This window comes from Alosa pseudoharengus, unplaced genomic scaffold (genome assembly GCF_046254945.1).
Source record: "Alosa pseudoharengus isolate Yale_2024_CS ecotype anadromous, Long Island Sound unplaced genomic scaffold, YU_APseudo_1.1 YU_APseudo_1.1_scf_4, whole genome shotgun sequence".
NCBI classification, from domain to species: domain Eukaryota; kingdom Metazoa; phylum Chordata; class Actinopteri; order Clupeiformes; family Clupeidae; genus Alosa; species Alosa pseudoharengus.
Genome location: NW_027468774.1, coordinates 20,000,550 through 20,013,913, shown reverse-complemented (window position 1 = coordinate 20,013,913; position 13,364 = coordinate 20,000,550). Strand labels below are relative to the sequence as shown.

The window sequence follows — 13,364 nt, the reverse complement described above, 5'->3', positions numbered from 1 at the left end:
GCACTATGTTGCTTGTCTGAGGCTATAGTTCTGATAAAAACAAATAACAATAAAAACATTTAGGTGTTTGGTGCCTCTTCAATCGAAACTGTTAAGATAGGTTATTTTAAACACCTTAAGTTTAATTAAATATCCTAGTCGGTTGCTCAAAGTGGACTAGAAATTAAATTAAAATTTGACAAGCTTCCCAATGCATCAGAGGTTATCACGCATATAGCAGTTCGTTTGCAAACGCACATTATGATGGAATATATGATGGGAATTATATGTAATGGATTTCTGTAAACTTTTTCCAAGCGAGGGGGCGAGTCAGCAACACTCACTATACGCCCATGATCATGAGTCACATCCGGCATAAGGCGCGTTCCCTGATGCTGAAATTCCATGTGGACCAGGACTGCATTTTGCCAAATACACGCCCTCCCCTTAACAGTCGTGCCTGTCAGGAACGAGGGACACTTGGTAGCCAACTTATGCTGTAATTTCAGCCCAACAAAACTATTGAAAGTAGACTTCAGAAGTCCTCTTCATTCCTAAGACTAGCCTAATGGGTGGGCTATAAGTTCTCGATGCTGCAGCAACAGATAGCTTAGGCTACTATAACTGAACGGATTATTATTTTTGCTATACTGGACAGACTATCTCAATTCTTAGATGCTGCAGGCGATAGCCTAGTGGTGGTCTCACATACAGGCAATCGCCAAATAAGGAAATGAGCGAGACTAATATTTGGTTTACTTACCGGGGCTTTAAATTGTTTGGTATAGTTGTAACGACAATGTTTGAAATCTCTTACGATGTGTTGTCGGCCACAACCTATCTTCAGCCAATAATAACACAAGGGCAACACTATATTGATTTTGCTAAGCACTTCGCAGGCAACAGTCGCTGAATAAAACAACGGAACTCTCAGACACTCCCATTTGTACGTATGAGAAATGCGGCTGAGAAAAAAAACGCCCCGGGGTATGAAAAAAGTCGGAAGGAGCTAAGAAACTCAAGAAATGACAAAGGAAGAAGTTGTTTGAACGCTCAAATTGTAGTCAAGTCATCCGTCAATCTGACATTAACTTCCCTCGATTATGTTGTTTTAACAGTTATTACCCGTGTTTACATCCGCTGAAAAAGAAACACAAGTATTACTAGAGAGCTGGCTAATTACTCCTCAGTTGTGTGAGCGCTAAAGCAGGAAAACTTAGCATCTCCGGACTGATTTACCGAAGGCGTCTGCGGAAGGAAGGTAATCCAAGTTTTTCCAACTCTCGGAATGCACCCATAGCAGACAATTGGGCCTTTGCTGAGAAAGTTTAATTATACAGTTACAAGATTAGGCTACTTACTTAAACAGAGAGAATAATCTTTGTCGTCTGATGATCCCTGTTGAGGTATTGGCTAATTATCGAAGCTGATGGAATAGCATGAACCAACATTAACGATAAAGGATGAAGACTGAAAACTTCGCAGCATGTAGCATAATTCAGTTACCAGGCAGTAAATTATATTATTAACGTAAGATATGTATTCATGGGGCTTGATCAGGCTCTACGTCCTTAACTTCAAATAAATTTAACTAACCAAACCTTAATGCTTCGTAGATGAGGCCTGTCGCTCATGGGAATTGCCCCAAGTAGCCGACGCTATGCTAGATAATTTGAAGTTAGGTAGGCCTATGCATGATGTCGTGTCAACTTTCAGCTGTTCTACTGTGTTTTCTACGTTCCGGATTACAATATAAATCTCTTTTCCTTTTACGACGTTATTTTAGAGGGAAACCATGTCCTCTGAAGAGGAGAGATTCAAGTTGGTAGTCGTGGGCGGTGGCGGTGTGGGAAAAAGCGCACTGACCATTCAGTTCATCCAGGTGAGAGATTGCGGTCGGAGCTCAGTCCAGTTGGCCGACAGATTTCAGTGATTTTGACTCTCCGCCGTTGTGATTCTTATTTGTAACCATGGCTGACTTGTCTTAATCACCACGAAGGGTGTGGAGAGGTGTTGTCAACATGTCTTCGCTTGCCTAGGCCAAACATTTCTTTACACACATCTGTGTGGTGGGTTGAAACCTAATGATGTTTGTGTTTTTCGTTTCAGTCATATTTTGTATCAGACTATGACCCAACTATTGAAGACTCTTACACTAAAATCTGCACTGTTGACGGGACTGAGACGCGGCTGGACAGTAAGTGTTTGTATAGCTCACAGAACTAATCAGTTACATTAGTTTGTCCAGATTCCAGAAACTGATGTTTAAATAAGTGTGGACTGTGAAAACTGATATCATAATGCAGAACAGTTCACTTGTAGAAACGGCTTTCAGTCAGACCAGTCATCCCAAAACAGGTTTTGAAACCATTCAGACCTTTTCAGAAGAGTCTAAAGTGCTGTTGAAAAGTTGTTTTTGGCTTTTGGGAACATGTGTTCAGTGTAGGCTAGATGTTCAGTATTTTTGATGATGAGATGCTTGGTCACTCTACAGTGTGGTCACAGCCATCAAATTACATAAAATGTTTAAATTTCAAAGCTTTAATGTTTGATTTCATAGTTGTCTGCTCTCGGGGTCAGATGGGTCTATTCTGTGCATAGCTTACATTGTTGATTTCAAATTTAAAAAAGTAGCATTATTATATGTAACTCCTTCAGAAAGAACACTAACATTCAAACATAATTTGATAATTCAGTACTATGCAGTGTAAGAGCGTGTATTTATAGTGTGCAAGTATACAGTAGGCGTAATGGAAACCATGCCTAAGGATGGGATTCAGTATGAATGAATTTTATGCCCAAGAATCATGGTTTGGTTTAATATATTTTTATGCAAGAATCATGGAGGTTTAGTTTCATATTTGTCTGATGTCTATGAACTATGCTGTGTCTAACATTTAAGCAACGCTTAGCATGATTATGTGCACTGTGTAGCTACTTTACTACAGTCAGTGTAACATTCAAACACAGCAAACTGATTCTTTGTTGTAACACTATGTATTGTGAGTAGTGTAGAAGTAGAGTGAGTAATATGTATGTGTAGATTGGTCCCGGCAGACATGAATGTGTCTTTGAAAGAATATATCCATGGAAAGATGTGCTTGATAAACGTATGCTTTGCATTGACACAATGAAATAATGTATTTCATATGTGCGGCAGCTTTATTACTAGTATTTAAAGATAGTTTTTAGAAAAAAAGATTTAGACTATAAACCAAAATGTGAGTACAAAACTGAAAAAATAGGCCCAATTCTGAACAGATAACTAGGCCATGTTAAATAACTGCAACTTGTTAGCTGATCTGTCACGATGGTGTTTTTGCTGGGATGAGATCTCATCTGATGAATATTGTGTGTGGTTTTACACATTAACAACTTTTGCGTGGCACAGAATTCTTGAGTATTTCTGATGAGTGGATTTCTAGATATGGTAGTAGTCTATTCCACCACCTCCCTGAATCATACCCGATTATTCCACAGGTCAGTGAGATGTGTCAGTGTGACGGAGGAAAGAGGTCATTAGGTGTGATGTGTAGTGTATGGGAAGTAGGTCTGTGTGTAGCCAGGCAGTGCAGTTTGTGTGTGTGTTAGAGACTTCTGTGGTTTCGTTTCTGTTGTGTGTGGCTGTATTTTAGGCTGCCCTCATGTTTCCTGTCTGTGTGTGTGTGTTTATGTGTGCTCTCTTAAATGCCTTTTCTCTTCTCCTCTGGTCAGTTCTAGACACAGCTGGTCAGGAGGAGTTTGGTGCTATGAGGGAGCAGTACATGCGCTCAGGAGAGGGATTCTTACTAGTGTTTGCCCTGAATGATCGGGGCAGGTAAGTCTATTTGTGTGTGTGTGCATGTAAGAGAGGCAGACAGAACATGCACATGCGCGTGCATGTGTGTGTTTTTTGCATGTCTATAATGGGAACTGAAAATCAGGTTTTGAGAGTCTATGTATGTGTCTTGTGGCAAGCGCACACAGCTATGCTGTATTTCCTCAACTGTGGTAATATAAATATGATACGGTCTACATGCATTTTGTAACTGCCCAGGTGGGTCGGCGGATGTATTGTTGTGGTTAGTCTGTTGAATATGAAGCTGTCTGCTCTGATTAGTACTTATAAAAAAGAGTTGAACAGTATTAAATTTGGTGGAAGTCATTGTCTCGCACATTCATTGACATGCATTGTATAATATTGCATTGTATTTTAAGATGGTTAGGAATTGAAGATGTTGACTGATGAGCATATCGTTTTGCTATTTATGAGATTCATTCCATAATGGAACCTCTTTAATTCCTTGATCATGTTTTGTTCCTGTAAGCCTTTTGCTGTTGCTGCTCCATAAATCATTCCGTTCCAAGCTCTCAGATAAAAATCTATTCACAAATGTTTTGGAAGATTGTTTACAGCCTTGTAATATTGATGTGCACCAACTGCACCGACACTTCTGTACAGCTCTTTGAGCAGTATGCTGCAATTATGAATGTCAATTCCCTGTATCTAGTAATGTTAAATTATGGAAGCAATCACAGTCCTAAAAGCAGGAGAAAAAGAGTATGCATATTACTTCAATACATTGCTGCACATGTACCTCACATTTAGTTATGTTGCAATTTCAAAACCTCCCTCCTCTGTCTGGATTTTGCTCTTATTTCTATCAGTTACAACGAGATCCAGAAGTTCCACACCCAGATTCTGCGAGTGAAAGATCGTGATGACTTCCCCATGGTTTTAGTTGGTAACAAGTCAGACCTCGACCAGCACAGAGTGGTAATTATGCATACATATGTCATAGCTACATATCAGCTAATAATCTGCATACATATGTAAGTGTCAAATGGAGTTTAGACATGAATAGACATTTCATGACTGAGCCATGGTAAACAGCAGATTTAAATTGAATTGATTCAATTCATTATAACAGAATTGTAACTAAACCTATGCTTAATGGTATGCTGTCCATGTCCATGGTGTAAGTATCATTCCATAAATGATCATTCTTCAGCATCGTTTATACTTTGGTCTGCTTGTGGATCTGTGCAGATATCCAGAGAGGAGGCACAGGCTTTTGCCAGGGAAAATCGGATCCACTACATGGAGTCCTCCGCCAAGAACCGTTACAATGTGGATGAGGCTTTCTTGGAGGTTGTGAGGGCAATCAGGTGGGTGAACTTGAACCCAGAATTGTGCATGAGGCACTTTTGTAAGGCAGGTCTTTCTCTTACAGTATGGAGCCTTTCTATCTACATATTTATCTTTCTCTATCTCTTTTACTTGCTTTCTCAGGAAGTTCCAGGAGACAGAAAGTCCACCTCTCCCTGCCAACCATTCAGGCAAACAGAAGAGCAGTAGATGCCCATGCAGTATCCTCTAATTGTTTTGTATGCCAGGCCAAGCCAGTGCGTTGGGCTTGAAGGGTTTCTTTAAGGAGGCTGATGTTGTGGTGAAGCATGATCTTTTTTAATTTCATTCGCACTTTTTTCAACAACAACAAAAAAGAAATGTATTTCAAACTGTTTTATTGTTCTAATGTTTGGTTTTTACGTGGGTATATCATTTCATTATGCAGCCATCTGACATTAAAGGGAAAGTGATTGTTTAAACAAACTGAAACAAACCAAGGAAAATTAACTTGAAGAGTCCAGAGGTTTTTTTTAGTTGAGAGAAAAAATAAATTTCTTCCACAGTGGGGTGCTATTTTCCCTTACTGTACAAGTCATCAGGTTTAGATGAGGGACCGAAGATGAGCTTAACCTGGGTGAACTGATTGGTTTAGTGGTGTGTTACGGTGACTAGAATCATAATTAAACATATCTAAGAAGTCTGGTTTAGCACCTTATTTGTAGTGAGCTATATTTGGAGGTGTTGTAGAAACACTGTCTAAAGCCATGCGTCACAGTTTTAAAATGATTCATAAGTGCCTTGTTTTAGCTCCATCACATTTCAGGAACTCTTGGGCCCCATGGTAACATAGTGAGACATACGGTGGCTGACTGTGAGTCTGTGTGGAACTTGTAACAATCTGAGAAGCATTTGCATGTTTTTTTTAGTTTGCTACAGGTCTGTGTGTTATTTAAGTAATTTTTGGAGTAGTGACGTCTGCTACATCTTTAAACTTACAAAAAAGCAGTTATACAGAAGTAGGGTAACACTAAGAATCTTGGATTCCTTTTATTTTTTATCATATCTTTTGTGTGTATATGTTTTGGGGCTTGGGGTGGGAGAGGGAGGGGAAGTACTATGTGGATGAGCTGTTGGCTGTGTGTCTAGGTACTTGTGACTGCATACGTGGAGCTACATTTTGTTTTATATCTTTTGATGCACCGCCTTGTAACAATGATTTTAATATGTAGAGCACACAAAGGTTAAACAACCAAATGAAATGTACTACATTAATGGATAGTCACTGTCTATGCTTTGAGAAGAGACGTCTATGTGTGATGGGCAGAACGTTTGCCCCTGTAAATAAACCATTGCTTTCTCTGGCCACCAGGAGGAACCTTGCACTCAATGTAGCAAGGACTCCAAAGATCCAATACGGTTTAACATATATTAAAGTTAATCAACAATGAAATCAAGTAATCAAGATAGAATATCTCTACCGTAGAAGCAGAAACTCATTTGAAAAAGTAAACAAAACAAATAAATTAAAATCCATCTGCGTCCATACACATTCTTCTGTTGTCAAGTTTTGAATGTCTTAACTGAAGGTTGTGTTTGACAGTTCAATGTCTCACAGCTTTTCTCTGGTTAAATGTATTGTAGCAGAATACAACGTTTTATTTGTCTGATGAACTACAGTTACTTACACCTGACCTCCTACCTTTTGCTGCAAGACTGTATGTGCACCCTGTATGCAACAATTTTGTATTGACACAATGTACTGAAATCAACCAAAGACTTTTATACCAAATTAAAGTATTATTTACTTAAACTGAGTAGTTATTACCGCTTGCCCTTTTTTAATTGGTACTATTGATTCAATATTTTGTTGTCAAAATAAACAGAGTAATAATGACAAATGAAACCATGCACATAGACTGATTGAAAGTAAGATACTGAGATAAATGAAGGTTAAGTCAAAGTGATTCTGCTTAATGCTCAATCTTAGAGGAAATATAAAGTTATTACATTATATGCTAACCTTGTACAGAGTACAAGGCTAGATTTGAGCCCTATCCATCTATTCATGATGTTTATTGTTTGGACCAACATTTGATGCTGAGGTTGAATCTGATGAGCTGTAAACGCTAGCCTAGAGTTGGCACATTTGAGTGTGCCAAGTGTAGAGTAGGTGCATCAGCTTATATCGTTTCAAGATTCCTTTAGAAAAGGCCTGATATATTTTATGTCGAGAAAAACTTAGTAGGCCTACATGTGTGGTATGAGTTTTGAAATCATTTTGTGTATTGTTGATCCATTATAGATTAATATAATAATAGGCTTGTTTCTGCTTTGTTTGGTTAGAAGCCAGCCTGTCCAACAAACTCCAGGAAACTCCTAATGACACTCAACAGGTATGCTGTCAAACCGGTATGGCGCGTCATGTCGGTGTTTTCATCGATGGGGAAACTGCTGGCAAAAGCTAAAATACGACAAGTTACCGAAATAATTATCTTCGTAATCTATCCGACGTAATTTAACGCTCTACGCTTTGTTCACCTCAATACAAACGCGAAGAAAAGGATAAGGTGCCCTAGTGTACAGTGATAAAGGAAAGATATCTGGGTTTAAGACTAACTTTAAGGTAAGCACCCTTTCTTTTGTCTTCCGATCACCTGGCCGTGTTAGGTAGCCTAATAAATATGTCCCACTTCACGGTAGTAAGCTTTCACGTTTCAGGCTCATCATAAACTTAACAAACATTATTTTCCATTTATTTAGATTTGTAGAAACTTTAACTTCGTTTAAATAGCTATAGGCCTACGCCCACTTTATGACAGTCGAATAATTTGTTGTCGTGAAATGGGGTAGGCCTACACATTTTGGATCTTCCGAGCTAATCAAAGCATCTAACTGAAAAGCGACCATTTCTGTGTGTGAGGGGGAATCGGTTAAAACCGCCTTCCTTGGCCATCTAAGGGTGTGTCGGTCTGTTGTATACTAATAGGCACATTTGCTTTGCGTTTCGGAAAACGATTTCATGCTATCAGTGTCCAAACAGCCAGTTGTTGGTTTGTTAATAATCCGTCCAGGAATTTCATGTTTTCTCTTGTGTGGAAGGCTTGCGGTATGAAGAGGCTTGTGACGACGTGTGTCTGGATGTTGCTGCTGCACCTGTCCTGGGGGAGGGTCATCATTAAGGATCAAAATGGTAAACCTTGACCTTGGTTCCTGACTATTCAAACATATGCCCCTCTGAATCCCTCTCTTCAACTTTCCATTTTTTTAGTTTCAGTAATTGACAATGATAACTGGTGCTAGATAATTCTAACAGATTATCCCTATAACCATTTTAAATATATCTTTACATTATCCTGTGTTATTATCCAGTGTTCCTGCCAGAGCAATCAGCAAGCCTTTTCTTATCACGCTCTCTTCTCTACAACTCCTGGGATTTTGAGATGGTGGTACAAGGCAACATTGAGAGGGAATGTATGGAGGAGGTGTGCTCCTATGAGGAGGCCCGGGAAGCATTTGAAGATGACACACAAGCGGTACGTGTGTTTTCAATGGTTGGGAGCACATACTGTACAGGCTGGCAGAGGCCAAAAGAGTACATGCATAATAGACTGTTTTTAATTATGTGACACTGTACACCTTTACTTTTATCTTATAACTGGCTTTCTTGGGCTTTGTTGAATAAACAAACTATCAGCCCTAAACCTTTTCCCCTATTTTAACAGACAGTATTTTGGGACACCTATGTCAACAGTCAAGGTAGAAACACAGTCAATAATTTATCTGAACATTTTTAACCATTTCTGATTGATGTTGGCTTTGTATGAATAAAACAATGTGACTGACCTAAAGAGTCAAATGCTCCTCTTCAGGGTCCGTTGTCAGGGTGGACGTACCAGGCCTGGTAGCTGGCCTCGTAGCCTTGTTACTGGTGGCTACCATTGCTACTGTGCTTGGCTGCTATTTCTATAAGAACCGAGGCAAGAGTGTGAGCAGAAGTGGCAAGTAAGAGCAAACGTGAATTTCTATGTAATTTATGGTTAGGGTCTGTAAACACAGTTTATGGCCACATATGGTGATGCTCTTAAAAAATGAGCATAGTGTACTGCAAGTGTGTGATTTCCTGTGTAATTTGTATGCAAGGGCATAGGATAAAACTGTAGGCGTATACAATTGTCACGTTTAATTGATTAATTCAATTTAGCACATTGTGTAGTGTATTCATTTTACTTGTGTATTTGTATGACACAACTGCAGGTCTGTAAGTGTTAGTGTGTGTGTGTGTGTGTGTTTGGTAGTGCACCTGTACAGCTCTCAGATTCACGTCCTCCTGAGTCCGTCCCACTATCAGGGAACCCTGTTCCGGGGCTGCCCTCCTACTCAGATGCCCTCAACCGCAGCGGGCAGTATGATGCACCCCCTCCACCATACTCGGGGTATGTCAGCCAGAGTGATATTATTTAGAATGTTCTCTGAGTGGTTGAGTATAAGCTTAAGATATACATGCTTTTGTTCTCTGTCACTTGTCTGTGTACATGTGTTTGCTCTAAAAGCCCTGTAAGCACAGCAGCCTGCATATTGTAGGCCTAGGCCTATGTAATCAAGTTCATGGTTTGTGTAATTTCTTTGTCTGAAGGGGAGCACCGTCAGAGGCTCCAGGGTCTGAGGTGGGGGACTGAAATCTGGACACAGGACTTCAGAAACCAGGAGGAAAGAGGGGATTTTATGGGCTTATCTTGCGTTGGTCAATTATTATAATAATATAAAATACTGGCAAAAATCTACATTTTTTTTAAGGGATAATTAAGTCCAGGCAAAGTAAGGTCTGACCCAAAACTAATTGCAACAGAATTTATTTTCACATTTTTATATTTCAATTGGTGATCTAAACACCATAGTAAAAGTCCATGAAAATCCAGTTGGTGGAAATATGTTAAAATGAGGGTTGTTTTAGGCATATACTGACAAAACTGTAATTAGAATGTTGTAAAATAAGCATTCTAAAGAATATCTGATCCCATCTAACTTAACATGGAATTTTAGAATATTGCATTGTTGAGGAACATTCTTTTATTTTCAAAGAGTTAGTACATTTCTCGGGCTTATTTCAGACTTGTTTGTTGCTAATTGGTGTCTATTTTTTTTATTTTGGCCCTTTGAATCAATGGAAATGGTTGTTCAGTCTTTAAATAGAGCCAGTGTGTTTTTGCATTTAAGTGCTCCACAATGTTAAAGTTGTACAAAAATATAGTTAAGCATTATTCAGCCTAGGAATGTGTTTTTGGTGGTCTGATTTAGAGGTCACTGAATCATATACAGTATATCACACAAAAGTATCAGTCCATCATTTTCCAAGACTTATAGACTAGTAATTGACCTCTTGCCCGGAGGGTTGACTGATCTGTTGAGACTGTCTGTCCAATCAGAGGGACCTGTATGATGCCTCTTTACTTTGCACAATTTTGGCTAAAAAAGTAATCAGGCAGTACAGTATGTTTATGTAAGTGAATGAATGAAGGAAAATTGTAAAGGCAAAGTTGAAGATGGACATGATAATGTCCAAATTCAACAGACAGGTGCAGATAACTGCAGCTAGCCTCCAAAGAGGTGACTATTGTTGTGACGTCTGGCAAAAGGTGCATGCTATACTAATAAATATAGTTTATGATTAATAATTAAAATGCATGCCTATGCATGGGTCATGGTTTTACCAAAATCATAGAACAGCCAAAATTATACATATTCTAAAAGCATATGCCCTACATGAAATATAGCATTAATCAACTTATGTCCCATCTTCCTCCATACCATGCATAATACATACTCCTCTATTCTGTATAGGCGAATCAAGTGAACAGCTGATACATTTTGGCCTGCACTATTAAGCGAAACAAATTAAACATCATAAACTATAAACTATTATATATTAAAAGCATATAACCTCTAGAAGTGATATGACACCAAATAGGACATGTCCCATCTTCCTCCATGCAATGCACAATACATTGGCCTCTATTCTGTATAGGCCAACACTGTATCTAGTGTAAAGCGGACACATTTTTACATATACTGTCTAGGGAAAGCAAATTAAACACCCTAAACTATATATTTTCTGAAAGCACAAAACCCTCTAGATGAGATACAACACAATTTAAGACATTTCCCATCTTCCTCCATGCCATGCACAACACATTGCCCTCTATTCTGCATAGGCGAATCTAGTGTACAGTGGATACATTTTGGCATGTATAGTCAAGGGAAAACAAATTAAACACCCTAAACTATATATTTTCTGAAAGCATATACCCTTTAGATGAGATATTACACAATTTAAGACATTTCCATCTTCCTCCATGCCATGCACAATACATTGCCCTACATTCTGTATAGGCGAATCTAGTGTAAAGCGGATACATTTTAGCCTATACTGTCTATGGAAAACAGATTAAATACCCTAAACTATATATTTCCTGAAAGCATATTACTTGTAGATGAGATATAACACCAGTTAAGACATGTCTCATCTTAATGCATTTTAGGTAGTGTACGATAGTGATTTTTAGATAATGCGCTAGACCCCTCCTTAGGTCGTTAATGGCTACACCCCTTGGTGTGTTGCTCAATAAAAGAGATGATGAAAAACTTGCATCATGATGATTACACACTTTGCGCTGTGCTGTTGACTGTCATGATAGGGCCCATAGCCATTATAACCTCTTGGCAGCCATTTTGGTGGCCATCATTTCTCAAGGTCAGATTTTACTAGATTTTTAGTATGTTATTTAGCATGTCTAACAGTACCAGTATCCATAAAAAAACCTTTTGTATCAATTTTTTTGATGTTGAACCCTATATTGACCTGCCTATATAGTTACTCAACTTGCACTGGATCATCTTCCTGAATCTCAATATTATCACAAATGTGGGCACATTTCAAAATTCAAAGTCAGCCCAAGTCAGTTATGATGTTATCACATCACCAAAAGTATTGGTTTTACCAAAAATATTTGTCAATAATACAAAAATACATACCTATAAAGTATTTTGATACAAAATACGAAGCCGTTTTTTTCAACCCAGTCAAATACAAATTACGAATATACGATATATTTTGTATTTGAAATATGGAATACATGTAATAAATACTGCTCATCCCTGTAGGCATCACTTGTTCTGAGATACCATGTTTGTTTCAGGAGATATAATGAAGAATATAGGCGTAATTCAGTTATAGTGGAACATTTAATGGTTGCCACGGTGACCATTAGGGTTTTTTAATAATGGTTTTATATCTGAAAATGTTCAGGGCTCCAAACTGTACAAGTTCACCAAGTTTCATGCCTTTATGAAAGAATTTGACCTAATTTTCACATATCCCCTGTACTATGAAAGTTCAATAAAACTGCCAAAGGTGCAGCTTTTCGCCATTGACCAATGCACAAATAATTACAATTTTGACAATGTTCCACCACTTGGATTTTCATGGACTTTTGGTATGTGATATGGGAAGGTTTTATGAACTGAATACAACAAAAATAATTTATGTTGCAATTAGTTTTGGGTTGGGTGTTTTTTTCTCACAGATTGCCTGGACTTTAATAGGCTTTCATAGTTTTTCACAGTTAGAATGTGGTGGAGAAAGATGTGTTCTGTACGTATTTCATGTAGAATATTCAACTTTTTTTAATAAAAATGTTTTTACAACGTTTTTGCATAGACCTAACTAATTTCTAGGTTATTTAATAGTAAAATAGATCTACTATGTTGTAACACCTACTCATATGCAGTTGTTTCTTGTTATTTGTAACCATTCAATTCCATTCGTCTCTTGTATGTGCGGCTGAGGGTCATTCACTCTCGGTCTGGCTCAATGGATTTCATGCGTTGCCGTGTGGTGCGTGGGTTCCTAGACAATACTCTAGCCTGGGCGCGCTCCGCGGGAGAACGAGAGGGGGGCGTGCGGGCGCGCGAGACGAAAAGATTGTCAGTCGGCTGGACAGCCAGTCAGTCATTCAGCGAGCCAGTACTGTTGCCTTGTCCGTGAATCGTACAAAAAATGCAACATACCTTTACTACAGATATTTTAATTGGTGAAAAACCATACATTTGATTGCGAGGTAGGCTAAATCAATTCTGGTATTTACGCTGTAGAATCGTGTGTCTATTTACCCAGATTCACTTTCCGAACGACTGAGGTGTGTGTTTTGAATGCATACAATTTCAAATAACGACATTTGAAAGCAATTTTGTACAAGAAGGCACAGGCTACTGCCAAGTA

General features: G+C 38.6%; 2 protein-coding genes across 3 annotated transcripts; both read left to right on the top strand.

Annotated features, from left to right (window-relative positions):
• The first annotated feature begins 629 nt into the window (after positions 1–629).
• On the top strand, positions 630–6,903 carry rras (RAS related). The gene is made up of 7 exons (XM_076265207.1): positions 630–1,240; positions 1,766–1,861; positions 2,089–2,176; positions 3,694–3,796; positions 4,627–4,735; positions 5,009–5,127; positions 5,252–6,903. Exons 2-7 carry the CDS (start codon positions 1,775–1,777, stop codon positions 5,337–5,339), a joined length of 594 nt encoding a protein of 197 aa, XP_076121322.1. The 5' UTR covers positions 630–1,240; positions 1,766–1,774; the 3' UTR covers positions 5,340–6,903.
• A 585-nt stretch (positions 6,904–7,488) lies between these two features.
• On the top strand, positions 7,489–12,792 carry prrg2 (proline rich Gla (G-carboxyglutamic acid) 2). 2 transcript variants are annotated; one of them, XM_076265208.1, is made up of 7 exons: positions 7,489–7,712; positions 8,161–8,279; positions 8,459–8,622; positions 8,812–8,845; positions 8,959–9,091; positions 9,385–9,522; positions 9,723–12,792. In XM_076265208.1, exons 2-7 carry the CDS (start codon positions 8,168–8,170, stop codon positions 9,763–9,765), a joined length of 624 nt encoding a protein of 207 aa, XP_076121323.1. In that variant the 5' UTR covers positions 7,489–7,712; positions 8,161–8,167; the 3' UTR covers positions 9,766–12,792. The 2 variants fall into 2 exon arrangements, with proteins under 2 accessions (XP_076121323.1, XP_076121324.1); XM_076265209.1 differs by having other exon boundaries at positions 7,490–7,712; positions 8,189–8,279.
• Positions 12,793–13,364: the final 572 nt, after the last annotated feature.

What these genes read in the sequence shown, in the direction of transcription:
- rras (XM_076265207.1), top strand. Translation starts at nt 1,775, where the DNA reads ATGTCCTCTGAAGAGGAGAGATTCAAGTTGGTAGTCGTGGGCGGTGGC. An exon ending in TGACCATTCAGTTCATCCAG is followed by an intron (nt 1,862 to 2,088) that starts GTGAGAGATTGC and finishes TTTTCGTTTCAG; the next exon opens with TCATATTTTGTATCAGACTA. An exon ending in GAGGTTGTGAGGGCAATCAG is followed by an intron (nt 5,128 to 5,251) that starts GTGGGTGAACTT and finishes TTGCTTTCTCAG; the next exon opens with GAAGTTCCAGGAGACAGAAA.
- prrg2 (XM_076265208.1), top strand. Translation starts at nt 8,168, where the DNA reads ATGTTTTCTCTTGTGTGGAAGGCTTGCGGTATGAAGAGGCTTGTGACG. An exon ending in CATCATTAAGGATCAAAATG is followed by an intron (nt 8,280 to 8,458) that starts GTAAACCTTGAC and finishes GTTATTATCCAG; the next exon opens with TGTTCCTGCCAGAGCAATCA. An exon ending in AGTGTGAGCAGAAGTGGCAA is followed by an intron (nt 9,092 to 9,384) that starts GTAAGAGCAAAC and finishes TGTGTTTGGTAG; the next exon opens with TGCACCTGTACAGCTCTCAG.